This window comes from Micrasema longulum, unplaced genomic scaffold (genome assembly GCF_059751315.1).
Source record: "Micrasema longulum isolate JH-2025_06_02 unplaced genomic scaffold, ASM5975131v1 h1tg000127l, whole genome shotgun sequence".
In the NCBI taxonomy this organism is placed as follows: Eukaryota; Metazoa; Arthropoda; class Insecta; order Trichoptera; family Brachycentridae; genus Micrasema; species Micrasema longulum.
Window position 1 is genome coordinate 1,984,073 of NW_028277333.1, and position 14,867 is coordinate 1,998,939.

Sequence of the window (14,867 nt, forward strand, 5' to 3'; positions counted from 1 at the left end):
AAAGTAAGCATATAATTCTGTACCTCAGGGGATAAAACAGGGGAGTCCAGATTATGCCATTTTGAAGATTAATATACAAATATTATCGCAAAAAGCCCAATTATACGCAAATAAAACACCGAAGTCCACATTTGTCATTAAAATGTTTTATTTTTAAGTTAAAATAAAAAAAAAAGTCCTCTTCGCTTTATGCAATAAACACCAGTGGGCCCAGATACGCTATTTGAATATGTATTTAATAAAAATAATTATTATTTTTCATCGAAAGTTCTTTACAGATTGAAATAGTCTCATTTGGTTCAGAAGTTATCTTGTTTTGGACATCGCAGTGTCACAAAATCTTGTTTCCTCAACATTTCGTCTAAGAAGTCCATGTGGATTTAATTATTTCGCCTGCTGATTTAGGTGATGCTTCAAAGGACTGGTTCAAAAACATGTATAAACATTGAAAAGTATTTTTGGACGTTTGCCATGCATGGCAGTGAGGTATAGAATTGGAAAAACAAAGATGCAAGTAGACAGTGAAATGTCATATCTCTGGTGGATGTACAGTAAAACTATGTACGAGTATGGCAGGTGATCAAATATCGAGATTCGCGCATTATGTAACGCTGAGACAAGCAATATCGACAACATATAAAAAAAAGAACGGAGTTCTGGGTTGGTCTGAACATGTTATACGTCAGTGCTCATATCAATGCAAGTTCCAGCTCTTTATTTCACTTTTTTTTATCAATAGGTTGAAAGTATACGAAGTACATAATGTCTTCTAAGTATGGTTACCTGTGTCGAAAATACTATATATTATTTTTTAGGTGCAAAAACTAATGAAGGAAAGAAAATTAATAAATAAAATAATTTTAAAGCCATATTTAATATTGACTCCACAAGAATAAAAAAACTAAAAAATAGAAGTTTCATACGTACAATAAGTGTAAAAATGGATATGTTTAATAAATAAAATTCAATATAATAACAAGGTGTTTTATTTGACTCTTTTTTGTATGGAGCATTCGATATGATAAAGATGGGGTGGGGGTGGCTTCACATTTTTGCTTTCAAAATTTTATTTGGAATTTCCTAACGTATTGAAAACATTTGATTTAAATCAAACGCATTAAAAAAATATTTTTGCCCATTTAATTTAAAAAATTGTTTAATCTATTTTCAATATTTTTTTACTTTTTAACTAATTGTTAATTTTTGATTTACTGTTATTACTTAATGTCTTTTTTAGAAATAACTGAACTCAAATTAATTTTATGCGTAGGTAAGTATATTATATGTTTTTCCACTTGCATGTAAAAGGCACAAAGGGCCGTTTATTATGATGAAATCAATTTTATTAAAACATTTTTGCCTTTAAAACCCATGGCACAAACTAGCGGCTGTCGACGCCTATATACAAACAATTATACAATTCAAACCGACGCGACGTGCGCCCAGTTCAAATTATTTCTTCGAACTGACAAATAAATGAATAAATTGGTTCTGTTTATTTAGTAGATATAAAACTTCAATATTATTTTTTATGGAGACAGGTGACAACAATTCAGTTATTAAAACTTTTCGTCGTAAGTCTGATGCAAAAGCGTGAAATAAGACCATCCAGCTCGAAGAATCTAGAATAAAAAAAACAAAATATTTTACTTGCAATATTACGCAATTACTGATTGAAGAAAATAAGGTTTGATTAACATAAGTAATGAGTAGAATTTTGTGAAGGGTAAAAATAATGTACTTGAAAGAAAATGATTAGTGTCATCCTCAAGGTGTCAGTATTGGGGCTATGAAAAATTCTCGTGTAAAAATTAATAAATATGTATTTCATGACAATCACGTATATGATAATATCGCACTTTGAGAACTTAATGGCCGCATCTGCAAAAAAAAAAAAATAATCACTTTCGAATGCAGTTGTGTAGGGGAAAAATAAGCTTTTTAATGCTATATGGCATTAATTGCTACTTGGAACCGATAGTCGCGTATAGAGTTGTGTCAACAAGATAATTTACATGGCATTTTCTGGCTTTTTTGATACAAAAGCTTTTGGTCGGCGGAGCAAAATTTTCTGTTCTAGTGGCTCTTTGGTTTCAAAATTGGTATCATTTTATACGCACGTTCGGTGTTTGCCAATTGAGATCGTGTTGTTAGTTACTCTTATTGAGGCATTTCATTTAGTTTTTTGGAAATCATCTTTGGAATTATTTAAGGAGAATTCTGATTATGAAAATACATATTTCAAATATTACTAAAATCACAAAAGAATCCTATTTTTTTGTAATTTATTAAAAATAAACTATTCTTATGTAAAACCATACTTTCAAATAAAACAACATGGTCAAAAAGTGCATTTACATTCAATTTAATAAAACTATTTTTTTAATAATAATATATGCTTTATTTTATATAGATTTATTTGTTAATTTAAAAACTATATCATCACAATTGCCAAAAATACATTTTCGGATAAAATGAATAAATTAATTATTGTAATGTAAAACACTCTAAATTATCATAGCAATATATCATGTTAAGCTATCTACAGCAAATATTTGAATTGTGATAAATTAAAAATATTTAAACTCATATTACTTAAACTACTATTATTTGCAGAAACGGCTCTGTAGTTCTGGTAGTGCGATATTGTTATTTATTTATTTTTGCATCACAACAGGCCAGGAGGCCCAATTGCAGGGGTGAATTGCATCACAGAACACCCAGGATTGAGTATAATCATTTTTAAATTTTGTGTTCTCTCCTGGAATCGAACCCGGAACCTTCCGTGTGTGAGTCAAGCGTCTTGACCACTACACCACGGACGCCGTGACATCACAGCCACACAAGGATTAAAACGGTTTGTTCTTTTTCGTGTCACGATCGACAGACTTAATAGCTACGATCGACCGGTCGGTCACTGTTGTTTGATGTTATAGATTGTTCCGAGTTGCCTTGGTTCTTGTTTTTGGGAGTTTGAAATATTTACTTCATTTGATAATAAATAAAAATATTTGATTTTAGATCAATCGATTTTGAAATATAGTTTATGCACGATCTTTTTTCTCTCGATTCGATGTGGGTATTCATTTTTTTTTGTAGAAATTACTTTTCGATGACATTAAAATACCATTCTTTTAAATCAGTTTCTTTTCTATGAATGCTGTCTTTAAAAAAGTATATTCTATGTCCGTGCCGTGTCCCAAGGAAACTCATATGTGATGAAACTCTTATATCCTCAGATGTGATGTGCGGTATGCGGTGGAAAACTTGTATCCGTATGGGTGGATAATTAGGAAGCGCGGTCTGAATTTTCTTCATACAAATGTATTCCCGTATTTGATACCTGGATTATGACACAGGAGTGGCAATTTTTTCACACATAGATATTTACCATCGATGCGACGTGTCTCTAAAGTTTTGCTTTTTTTCATAAATTGTTTCTTATGGAAGATAGGATTATCCAAAAACCCACGAAAGCGCCCAGTCTTCATAAAAATAAAAAAAAATACCGACACAACTTATTTCGTTCTGATGCTCTTTTTAAAAAAAAAAACTAAATCCGTCAAATTTTGAGATGCGAAAAACAGGACAACGAAACGTCTATTTTATCGATTTTGGTTGGGCATAATCCGACGTCCTGTTGTGTTTTTCGCACAGTTCCGGGGAGGCATTTGCGAGAAAGTGACAAAAAAAACAATGTACCTATTTTATACATATTCATCAAAGTTGTCTGGCACCGCATATTCTCTTAAAAATACAGTCCTGAGATTCAAAATTCTGGACGAGCGCTTTCGACTCGATGGCTACTCTCAGGTAAAAATAAGGAATAAGGAAGTCGAGTGGAGATAAGTGTGCCTAGTAATGTAGTGTTTTGTACGTTCGCCTACCATGCTTGAGGTCCCGGGTTTGATTCCCGAGAAGGTCGACATGGTTAAAAAGGAAGTTCTTCACTGCAACATTTAATATTCTTTCACTGACACCTGAAGCGCAAGGCTGATTACCTTAAGTTCATGTAACAGATGATCGGCAATGGTTACAAAGGATTATAAAGTATTTTAAAGTCAGTATTTTTTGCACAAATTAGACGGGTTTATCTTACCGACGTAAAGCTGCCCAGAGAAACTGTTAAAAAACCCATGGCAGAAATGACAGCAGGTTTTCTGGCTCTTATCTGGAGCATGAGGACCGCGTTTCGAAGGGTGGCATTCCCATCCGTCCACCTGCAATCATACGCTGCATTGCGAACTGCGATACTCTGTAATGTGGACGACATTGATTTATTCATTTTTGTATTATACGAGTTTATAATATGAAACATTAAAATTAATGTGTCTTCACTGGGGTAACCCGTGCCGAGGACACTTTACAGTAAACTATTCATTTTTTAACATATGAAAATACACATAGAAAACATAACATACAGAGAGAAAATTACAAAATATTACAACAGTATTTTTACCAGTACGGTAGTTTAAAACACTGCACAAAAATATATTTTTTCTCTTTTTTTCTCTTTTTTTTCTCTTTCTCTTAAACCTTTATTTTCAGCTCTTAAGACTTAGGTTTCAGCTCTTTAACTTCACTAAAATCAACAAATGGAAGAAATAAAGAAATATGGGTGTTCAAACATAGGCGAAATGGTGAATGTTACACAGTGTGTAAAGTGGCCACTTAAACCAGCCAATGACAAGTCATAAGCCCTGTAAATGCCTAGACTTCCATATTCCCTTATTTCAAGTATTCTCCATCCCTGTTGTTATTTGTTAATCTTAATGACTCATGAGGGGGTGAAATCCAGTCTTTTGTCTACGAACATTTGGACAAACTCAAATATTGTAACATTCACTTAAGTATTGTAAGGGAGTATATTATTTCAAAATCGCTTTGGCCGAATGACATTTTATCAATTTTAATCCAACAATGTTTGATTATGTCCAAATGCTAGCAGACTGGCTGGATTTCCTTCCTAGGGAGTTGTTCATATTTAAATTTATTTCAACAGAGAGGGAAAAAAAAATTTGAGAAGGGAATATGGAAGTCTAGGCATTTATAAGGCTTTTGACCTGGCGTGCATTTTTTGGCGGATTTTATCATTTTTATAGATTATACTGAACACTGACAAACGTTTTTATGGAAAAAAGTCAATTTTCAGATATTAAGGGTCACTTTCATATTCTTAAACATAATCAATATAAATAAATCAATTCGGTGGCGTTGATTTGGATTGGTCGGATACCGGGCAGTTTCCGGATATCTATTTTATCTCTAGTGTTGAGTATCTAAGAGTAGTTTTTGAATGATAAATCCTTATCACATCCTGCACCTGCATGCTTCGGACAAAGTGCAATTAGTGTTACATAAACATAACAAAAGAAACCTATCATCATCATCTACACGATACCGGTATCCGTGCTACAGCAATAGTGAAGTGATCCATATAAGAAACAATCGGAAAAACTTTAAAAGTGAGTAACAATTTCCATACAGTCCACAAAATTATAATTCCCGCTGTTATCAGTGTACAATGCCTGAAAGGTACTAAACAAATAAAATAGAACGTTAATTTTCAGTGTAATTTTTTTGTTTTGTTTATTTTTTAGGCTCAAGTGGGATTTTCACATCAGGCAAATATGGTTGGTACATAATAGAATGTTTAAGTTTGATCATATTAAACTGATAACCAATTACATTTAATATATATATTATGTCGTCGTGATCTTAGAACAATGCTGGATGAGCGAAAAATGCGACATTGACATTATTTTATATTTGATTTTAATGGTTAAAGCATACATTCCTAGCTTCTTCCACATTCATGCATCATGTCATACATGCCCTTTGGTTTTGTCTGCTTTTGACATGACCAGACTTAAGATTTTGGTTTTTCTGATCATGCCACGTCTTTCTTGGTCGTCCTCGTCTCACGTTAGCGTTCATTTTCGACATATATACTTGTTTTAACATTATTTCGTTGTCCATTCGTTCTAGATGACCAAATCCTCTCAGAGACCCTTTCTGAATCTTATCAATTATTCTTGACTCAGATTTACACTCTCGCCTGATTTCATCATTCATAACCCTGTCATACATTGATTTCTCACATATTCGTCTAAGAGATGGAATTTAACCGTGTTCACTCGGCTTTCATCCTTCCTCTGCCAGTTAGATGTTTCACTTCCATACATAATCGTTGGGACTCAAACTCCGTTGTGCACTGCCAGCTTAGCTGTTATATTCTAGGTTATATTCCATGTTTGTAATAATTAAATATTTGTAACTAGCCAAAATATCAAATTATATTCTCAAGTACTTATAAAAATAAAAAAAACCGTTCTCTTGTAAAGTTAAGGAAAATCTCATAGGTCGTTGTTCTACGATCATGACGATATGTTTGTGTTTTACCTAGTAGTGGTATGCTTGATTTTTATTCAAACATTGCCATCCACTTCCTTCTAAATGAGTCGCTAGATGTCATTTTAGATTTGGCTGCCTTTGCGCATAGACAATGATTTATTTATTTTACTATTATTATTTTACTACAAAGACTTGAGGTTCATCCATTCAGTGATATTCACGCCAATATAATCTATAATAATATTATAATCCAATAACGCCGCAACCCGCCTTTTGAAAAATTACGATAATATGTAAATTGATCGCCCACGGATTCGAAATTGTCAGTTTTCAGTACGCATGTCCATAATCTTGCTTCGTGAGCCTGCACACTTTCGTTATTTTTGAGTATTCGGACTTATTCGTTACTTACTCAAAAGTATTCGTTACTTTCTTTTGAGGGATACATATATTTATTTTAAAAAAATGGATATATCATATAATTATTATTACTGTTTGTTTTGAATTGCTCTTTTAAAATTTTGTAGGGCCTCACAGAATCGTGCTGCAGTAATCGTCTCCCCTTGAGGCAAATACTCGATTAAAATGATCCTTTTTCTGTCCCAAAACAAAGATGCCATGATTTTTTGGGCCGAAATTGAGGTCTTGGAGTTTTTGGCAGATGAGAAACTAGTGTGCCGCCACTGTGATGACTATCTTTTTGTTTCAGGAGTGTAATGATCCACCCATGTTTTATCACCAGTTACAATGGAGAGTCACATAAACAGTTTTGATCCGTGCTAAAATTTCAGTCGGAGTTTTTCCTTCCGTGAGAAGGAAACTTATGACAGCGCACACCTCGTACTTGGCGGGATTTCTAATTTACATCTTTCACAGTAACGAACACTACGCGGGAAGATTTGGTACTAACGAGGGTCGCCAGTGCTCGTTGTGTTCAGGAGACCCCCACTACTAATCGGTGTTGCCAACATTTGGAAAAAAAATTCTCACAGCACAAGAGCCAAACAGTATTCTTAATTTCTGGATATGCCTCGAATAACTACTTATTCATCTTGATATTAACTATATTTTATTGTCATGAAAATATAACTAATGTATAGAAATAACCGAGTTGTCTCCGTAGTTTAAACGATATCAATTATAAATGCATAAAAATCGAGGAAGGCGAAATTGTACGCAAGTCCATTGCTAACCGACCCGATGATTCATAGGGTACTTGACTCTTAATTATTCTTCCGACTGGCTGGCTGAGCAAAGAATTTGTGTTGATACGGAGGTAGTTCTAAATAATTAAGCGGTTCGATATGTCATCAAATATCTTCAAATCCACTGACATAGAAACAAAGTTTTACGATAGCTAGCAGCGCTTGCAACCATACTTACAATGTTTTTATAAAATGTACAAATGTACCTTATTATTAATTTGAATTAGGTACTATTGTAAAAATAAAGTTGTCAAAAAAAATAATAAGAACGAATGTTGTCATTACTGAAATTAAAATTGGAATAACGTAAAATACATTTATGAGTAAATTAAGTTACAATGAATAAAAAGTGAAAAAATTCTAACATCCTTGTTTCCTTACTAATATTACAACTGTTTAGATAATAAATTTAAATAAGGGCACAAATTGAAATGAAAGAAAAAAAAACGTAATTTTGAAGTTTGAACAATGATAGCATGAAGAAAAACAATTTATTACCAAAATAGTCAATATTACGGAAAATATATCTAATTCTGAGTGAAGAATAGTTATAGGTTAAAAAATTCATTTAAATATTTTTTTAAATAACAAATACAGTATTAAAATAATTTCTACGTTTCATCAATATTCTGCGATATTTTTTACCTCTTCGACGAGTTTATTTCCATAAAGACACATGAGGCCTATTTGGGAAACTGAAGATAAAAAGAAAAGGAAATATTTTATAGCCTTGTCTGGTGGAGCAATCTGCAAACAAATGTTTTTTTAAACAATGATAATTTGTGTGTGTTTGGATCATTTGAAACAATTTTTCATTTTGAAAATTTCTTACCGTCAAACTAAATAATTCCGAACAAATAAGCAGTGAACTCACTGCAAAGTTGAAAAAGATTACAAACGAAAATAAACTTTCTATTCTTCTAGAAATCCTAAAAATAAAACAAAATGTTTTCATTACAATCCATCGTAAAATATATTGGGTGCCAACATAAGTCGTGTCAGCTTTTTTCCAAATGAAGAGAACAAGAGGACACAACAAAAAAATAATTATTAAGTCAATTCTCTTTCATTATTTTACAACAAATAAGTCAAGAACTCTTGGCATCTTCACCTTACACTGCGCAAATACCGCGAGCAGTTTTGGTAACTTTATTCTCACGATGTGTTATTCTCAGAATGAGATGTCAATAATGCCATTTTGAAGGCTTGTTATGTAATAAAGTAATATATCGAGGCTATACTGACAGAATGCATTAAGTCAACAGTTGTTATATATTTGAAATATTTTTAAACATAGGTGCAAGACGTTGATTTCAAATTTTATGCTATGATTAGAATAAAGATTGCTCTTTCAAAGCTTTGAAAAAATTCAAATAAAAGAAAATTGTGAGAGAAATAATGCGATGAAAGAATAAAAAGGCTTTAAATGCGAATATCAGGGAACATGTTTTAATTACTTAATGCATTCTGTCAATAAAGCCTCGATAAACAGAATGTTCACTAAACACTATCACATCCAAAACCACGATGATCAGTATGAGCGAGAAGACATATTGGCACATCAAATAATGTTTTAGAATTAATAAAATAAAAAAAAGAAAAAAAAGAAAATGGTTTCTAACTTCTGCAGGGGAGAAACGGGGAGGGGGAGAGGAGTCTTTGGTCATAGTGGTTTTGGATGTGACAGGGTTTAAAGAACATCCTGTATATTGTAAAAGCAAACACATAGATACCTATCCATATATTTTAACCACATAGATATCTATCATACAGGATTACAATTATTCAAAAATATTGTATTGAAAACTTTTGAATAAAACTCCCGTTGATCCCTTTTTCTCTTACATCACTTCACATTACATATTGTTATTTTTAATCAAATTTCTCTTTTGAAATTTGTATTACTGCTAAAATCGCTTTAGTGAAATTTTATCGACTACTCTTGGTTTAAAATCTTCTCCTTATATTGCTTTTTCAAATTTTAAAGATTACTAGCCATACCTGTTATTCTTTATTTTTTCTCTGCTGCATTGACATGTTTTTATACTTTTAAACTACTTTTAATTACTAATATTATATATGTATATAAAATCAATGTATTGTTGCTCTTACTATAATGTGCAATTCATTTTGAAGATGTTTTTAAATTGATTTAATTTACTGTCTTATATTTCACTTAAAGATTCTTCTCATCGTTTATTTAAATCCCTTAAAATATGTATGTGTATATTTATGTTTTTACTTTTTTTTTAATGTTATTACTATTTTGTTTTATTTTTACATGTTTTTTATTCTTAACTTTAATTTACTTTTACAATTTTTCTTCATTTTAAATATTCTTTCCATTTGTAAAAACTAACTACAAACTACAAAGTTTAAGCTTTTAAATAACATTTTTAACTTAAATTTTTATTTTTAAACAACTTCCATTTATGTTTTTTTTCCTCCTCTTTTTTGTACTTTCATTAATAACCTTACATATAATTACTTTATAATATGGAAACTTCACTGGTCTATTAGAGTTAAGTCTACCTGTGTAAAATATAAAACCTTTTAACTGCACTGTGTGTTTCCTAAAAAAAAGAAAATAAAATAAAAAAAACATCTGGGAGCGCAAATTTTTTTTTTCGAATCCTATATTATCACTTTTTTTACTTATGGTGGTCATTTTTAAATTTAAAAAAAATGGACACATAATACACACATGTGAATTAACACATAATACATACATGTGAAGTCTATGACTTCATTTAACTTTTGTCAACTTAACTTTAGTCAACGGTCCTGAATGGATTTTAATTTAATTGATTTATACCGCTTAGTTTACTTCGAATTAAACAACAAAATTGAATATCTTACTCATACAATTTGTTGTGGTACTCCACCACATTTTTTAGATTTTTATCAAAGTCACTCGTGTTAGGGTCCAAGTTCCTAATGTTCATCTGCAGAAGTTGGAATTGCACACAGACATGCGCTACCATGAAGCAAAAAAAGCAGTCGCATGATGACACTACGCTTCCTACGAAAACCCCTACAAAAATATCATCAAGGTTATCGTACATCAAGGTAGAGTTTTATCACCATTAAGGGAAACGAAGGCACATTCATCCATTTTTCAGTTTTAATTTTTTTATTTCAAAGTATAAATATTTTTGAGTGATGTTTTGCTGTAATTTTTGTACCCGAAAAATGTGTGTGGATGTACGCCTCCTATGAGATACATTCAACTACAAGAGGATGAAGATTTAGCCATTGGTATTTCCAAGGAAATAACAACAAATACAAAGGTATTTCGGAGCAAATTTTTGTAAATTCAACCGACTTAATGTTAACAGACGAAACATTTAACTGAAATGTGTACGTGCACGTTGTTCTTTGTTGTGAATGGGGCTTCGGCAATTTTGCCACCATGTCATCTTGTCTAATCAATGATTCGTCTTCTCCTTCTAGATAATAAAATGTTTTTGATGGTGAACCATTGCACTTCAAGAGCTTGACCTAATACTGGGTCTCGTACTTATCTATAACTTTACCGACAACGCACATTGTTAAACGTTTGTAAAAAAAAATAAGGGAAATTATCATCGCTGATTATTTCGTCATTTAACATCTTAATGCTTTGTTCTTCATTAAAATGTTTAGTGACGAAAAAATCACCACGTGTGATGCAAAATGAGTCGTCACCCGAAGAAAATAATACTTCGGTATATTAGTCACTAGATGACGTTGAGTACCTTTTTGATTTCATTTTCTTCTACTTATTGAAAATATATCTCATAACCTTTTTCATTCTTCTAATTTCTTTTGTTTGTTGAATTTAGAGTTTTGGATTTCTTAGTCTATACTTTTCGGGAGTTTCAGTATAAATACGAGCTTTATTTTGCCTTCTATTGGTGGGGGTCGATTTAAAGATGATCGAATTTGCCTTAAGAGGCCAGGAAAGTAAGCGCCACTGTTGAATGTGCCCCATACATAAAGTTTTGCTAAAATGTTATCTGCATTCTAAGGAGAATGAAGTAGGGTTTTGTTACTACTAAAATCAAGTTGCACTCGCATCGACAAAACAATCAACAAACAAAGAGTAACAATCACGTTTGTAAATCGATTTGTATATTTTTTGGATGATCACGTGTGAGTTGGATTCATTCAGACTTTTCGGTTACCATTGCAGGAGCCATCTTCAGGGTAAACTTTGTATTTTGTAGTGCTTATTTACTAATAATTTGTACTATGTCGCAGTCGGCAGCAGGCACATTCCGTGTCATTTGTATAGTGTGTAGTACCGGGAACCATTTTGAGTTTAATTTCAGCCCGTCGCGCGTCGTCTTTGTTTAAGTTGTTTGGGTGTTTGTGTATTTCAACTGTCTTTTTATTTACTCTTGCACTGTTTCTAGGTTTATGCAAAATATTTCATTCGAAGGCAAAGAAGGCGAATAACAGTGACCGTGAAAACCTACACACCTTTCATGTTTATAATTCGAGAATCAATTCATGAAATAACAATTTTTATCTTTTAAGCGTTGAATTCGAAAAAAAATTATAATTATGATAACTTAACGAGATATCTAACAATTTTCATTGGCCACAAACTGAGTGCCAGCTAAAAATATTGGTTTAATTATTTATTTATTTGAATTTTCACAATTTAGATAGATATCAACCTTGGTTGAATGTGCCCGAGGCTAAATGTGCCCCGAGGCTGAATGTGCCCCCTTTTCCCCAACTCTTCTCCATATTTATTGAAGCAATATAATCCACTTCTTATACATGAAATTAATAGCGTATTGAAATGGGCAAATAAGTGTGGTTAATTTATAAACTAATCTAAAACACAAATTATATGACAGGTAGGCAAAGATTGATTAGTAAGTTAGACGTATCTTCTCTCACTCCTATAAATTTCAATGGTACCAATTTCCAACACTGGAAATCGGAAAAAAATCCAATAGTACTAATGGATAATCATCTATGCAGGCGGGCACATACCAATGAATTACACTCACTTAGAAGGCTACAAAAGTTCTTACACATTAGTGCCAAATACTCGCTCGTACAAGCATTATTACTACCCGTTCCAGATTACGCTGATGTTTCCTTGATTAACTAAAGCGGTAAACTGCTAGGTGTGAAGGTATTTGGTCACAGGAAATACGACCATACATCTGATTTCCCGTAGCCAACTAAAATGGCTCAAAATTAGACGAAGATACTATCACACTCTCTCATTTCCATTTACTGTACTCCATAATTGTAACGCTCCAATATATCTGTAGCTCAAAGGCAGACAGATGCACATCCAAACATCAAATGTTTAAAACAAGCCTAAAAAATCTACTTTCTCTCAGTAATTTCTAATAGTTTAAAGCATTAATTTGTATTTTAAGTATCTTAATACATTGGTTCTTTCATTACAAGGCTAATATTTCTTCAAAATCAATGGAAATGATCATAAACTGGATACAAAAATCAAAATGTGATTCCATCAAATTCTGGGTTTGTATCCGTCTGCTTTTTCGTACAGATATTATACCTTGGTTAAAAATTTTAACGCTTATCAGTTCATGGTTTACCTCTTCGGTCTTATTTTCAAAGTACTCTCTTAATTCCCATGCACAATTCTTCGTTCTCCATCGATGCGGCTGAACTGTAGAATCAACTTCCATATACTATCAAGGAAGTTCCCAGAGTATCTCTGTTTAAATCACGCATAAAGAAACATCTCTTTTCTTTACCTTAATCTTCCCTCTTTTTTCTCTTTTTATTCCCTTTTCCAATTGAAGAAGAGAATCGATATAAAACAATTTATTTACACATATTGCTAATTCTATTTTTGTATGATTTTTTTTCACATTATAAATCATATAAATAACCCCTCCTATTTTATTGATCGGTAGAAATGAATTTATATTTGGCAGTAAGCCCGCCGATGAATGCACAGAAAGTTAAATAAATAAAATTATTGTTACGCAGAAAAATTATTTTTACTTTAAAAGCTAATATATAGTCTGAGCATTTACTGGTGTAGGTAAACACTGCAACATATACCATTCTGTCTAGCTTGAATATATATAAATATATATCTATATTTCAAGAATTCTTCCATCTATTGATTTTTGAGTTTCTAGTTTCTACTCTTTCTTCTGAGCTGCAACCTGTATTGGTGCAGATGTGATTCTGCCAAATCATTGCACTTTCTAGGAAACGCCTGAAAATATATGAATTTTTATATCTGCTCAGTATATCAGAACACCAAATGTTAGTAGACAAGCACTTGATTTAATCATTGAGGAATTTCAATGAAACTGGTAGCTACCGATATCAACTAAAAAGAGAATCTCTCTACATACGTAACACCCTTTTAATAATAGTCACCGCACGTGCCTGAATTATGTCAAAAATTATATAATTATTTTACTTACCACTTTGAAATTGGCAGATGTAAGTTGGAAGGAAAATCAATATAGACTGCCCAAAATCGAAGGGATACCAAACCGCGTACGGTTGGCTAATGTTATCATTCCACTTGACAGAATCATTTCCTAAGCAAACCAGTATGAAATTGTAAATTATATTTAAAATCGGTAGAAAATTATACATCAGAGCCAAAATAACAGTTAAATACATGTAGAAAATACAAAAATTCTTAGTATGAACCATATTATCTTTGATAATTTTATTGGCGGCAATATCCGTGGTCTTAGGCCAAAGTGCCTTCAGGTCTGCCACTAGAGACACGACTTCGGGGTTTCTCCTGATAAGGACGATTGACTTCATGATGCCGAAGCAGCACGTAAAGAAGCAAGGCAGGATGTCTGTCGTCAAGAGGAATTTGTCTTCGCCGGAATCAGTCACGAAGAAGAGAGAAACGTTGATAATCTCACCAATCATGTGAGGCACCACGTTACATATGCTGCATATGTACAGTAATCTGTAAATTATCAAAATATATTCAATCCATAACATGGATTTTATTTTTGTTATAAAATGTATAAGTAAGTATATATGCATATTAAATACAATTATATATTATATAAGCCTGCGTTTATTAATTTATTTTGTTTGTTATGCATTTATGTTTTTATTTCATATTATTTTGTACACTTGTCAAACCCAAGAGCCTGACTCTTTTTTGGCAAGTTTGACCTGAATAGTTTTTTCATATCTTCATTATGTATGTTTTAATGTTAAATAAAGGTTACTGAATAATAAAATCAAATAAAAAATCTGTTTTTTATATTTAGTGGCTTTATTCTGAAAGTTATACGTTTCGTTAATTCATTTGTATCGTATGAGAGGGAGATGGAT

General features: G+C 32.1%; 1 protein-coding gene across 1 annotated transcript; it reads right to left on the reverse strand.

Moving 5' to 3' along the window:
* Window positions 1-4,090: 4,090 nt before the first annotated feature.
* Window positions 4,091-14,450, reverse strand: LOC148284374 (odorant receptor 67c-like). Its single transcript, XM_088241340.1, has 5 exons — window positions 14,198-14,450; window positions 10,419-10,593; window positions 8,392-8,488; window positions 8,205-8,306; window positions 4,091-4,255 (listed from the first exon to the last, which is right to left on the reverse strand). Exons 1-5 carry the CDS (start codon window positions 14,448-14,450, stop codon window positions 4,091-4,093), a joined length of 792 nt encoding a protein of 263 aa, XP_088097466.1.
* Between the last annotated feature and the right edge of the window lie 417 nt (window positions 14,451-14,867).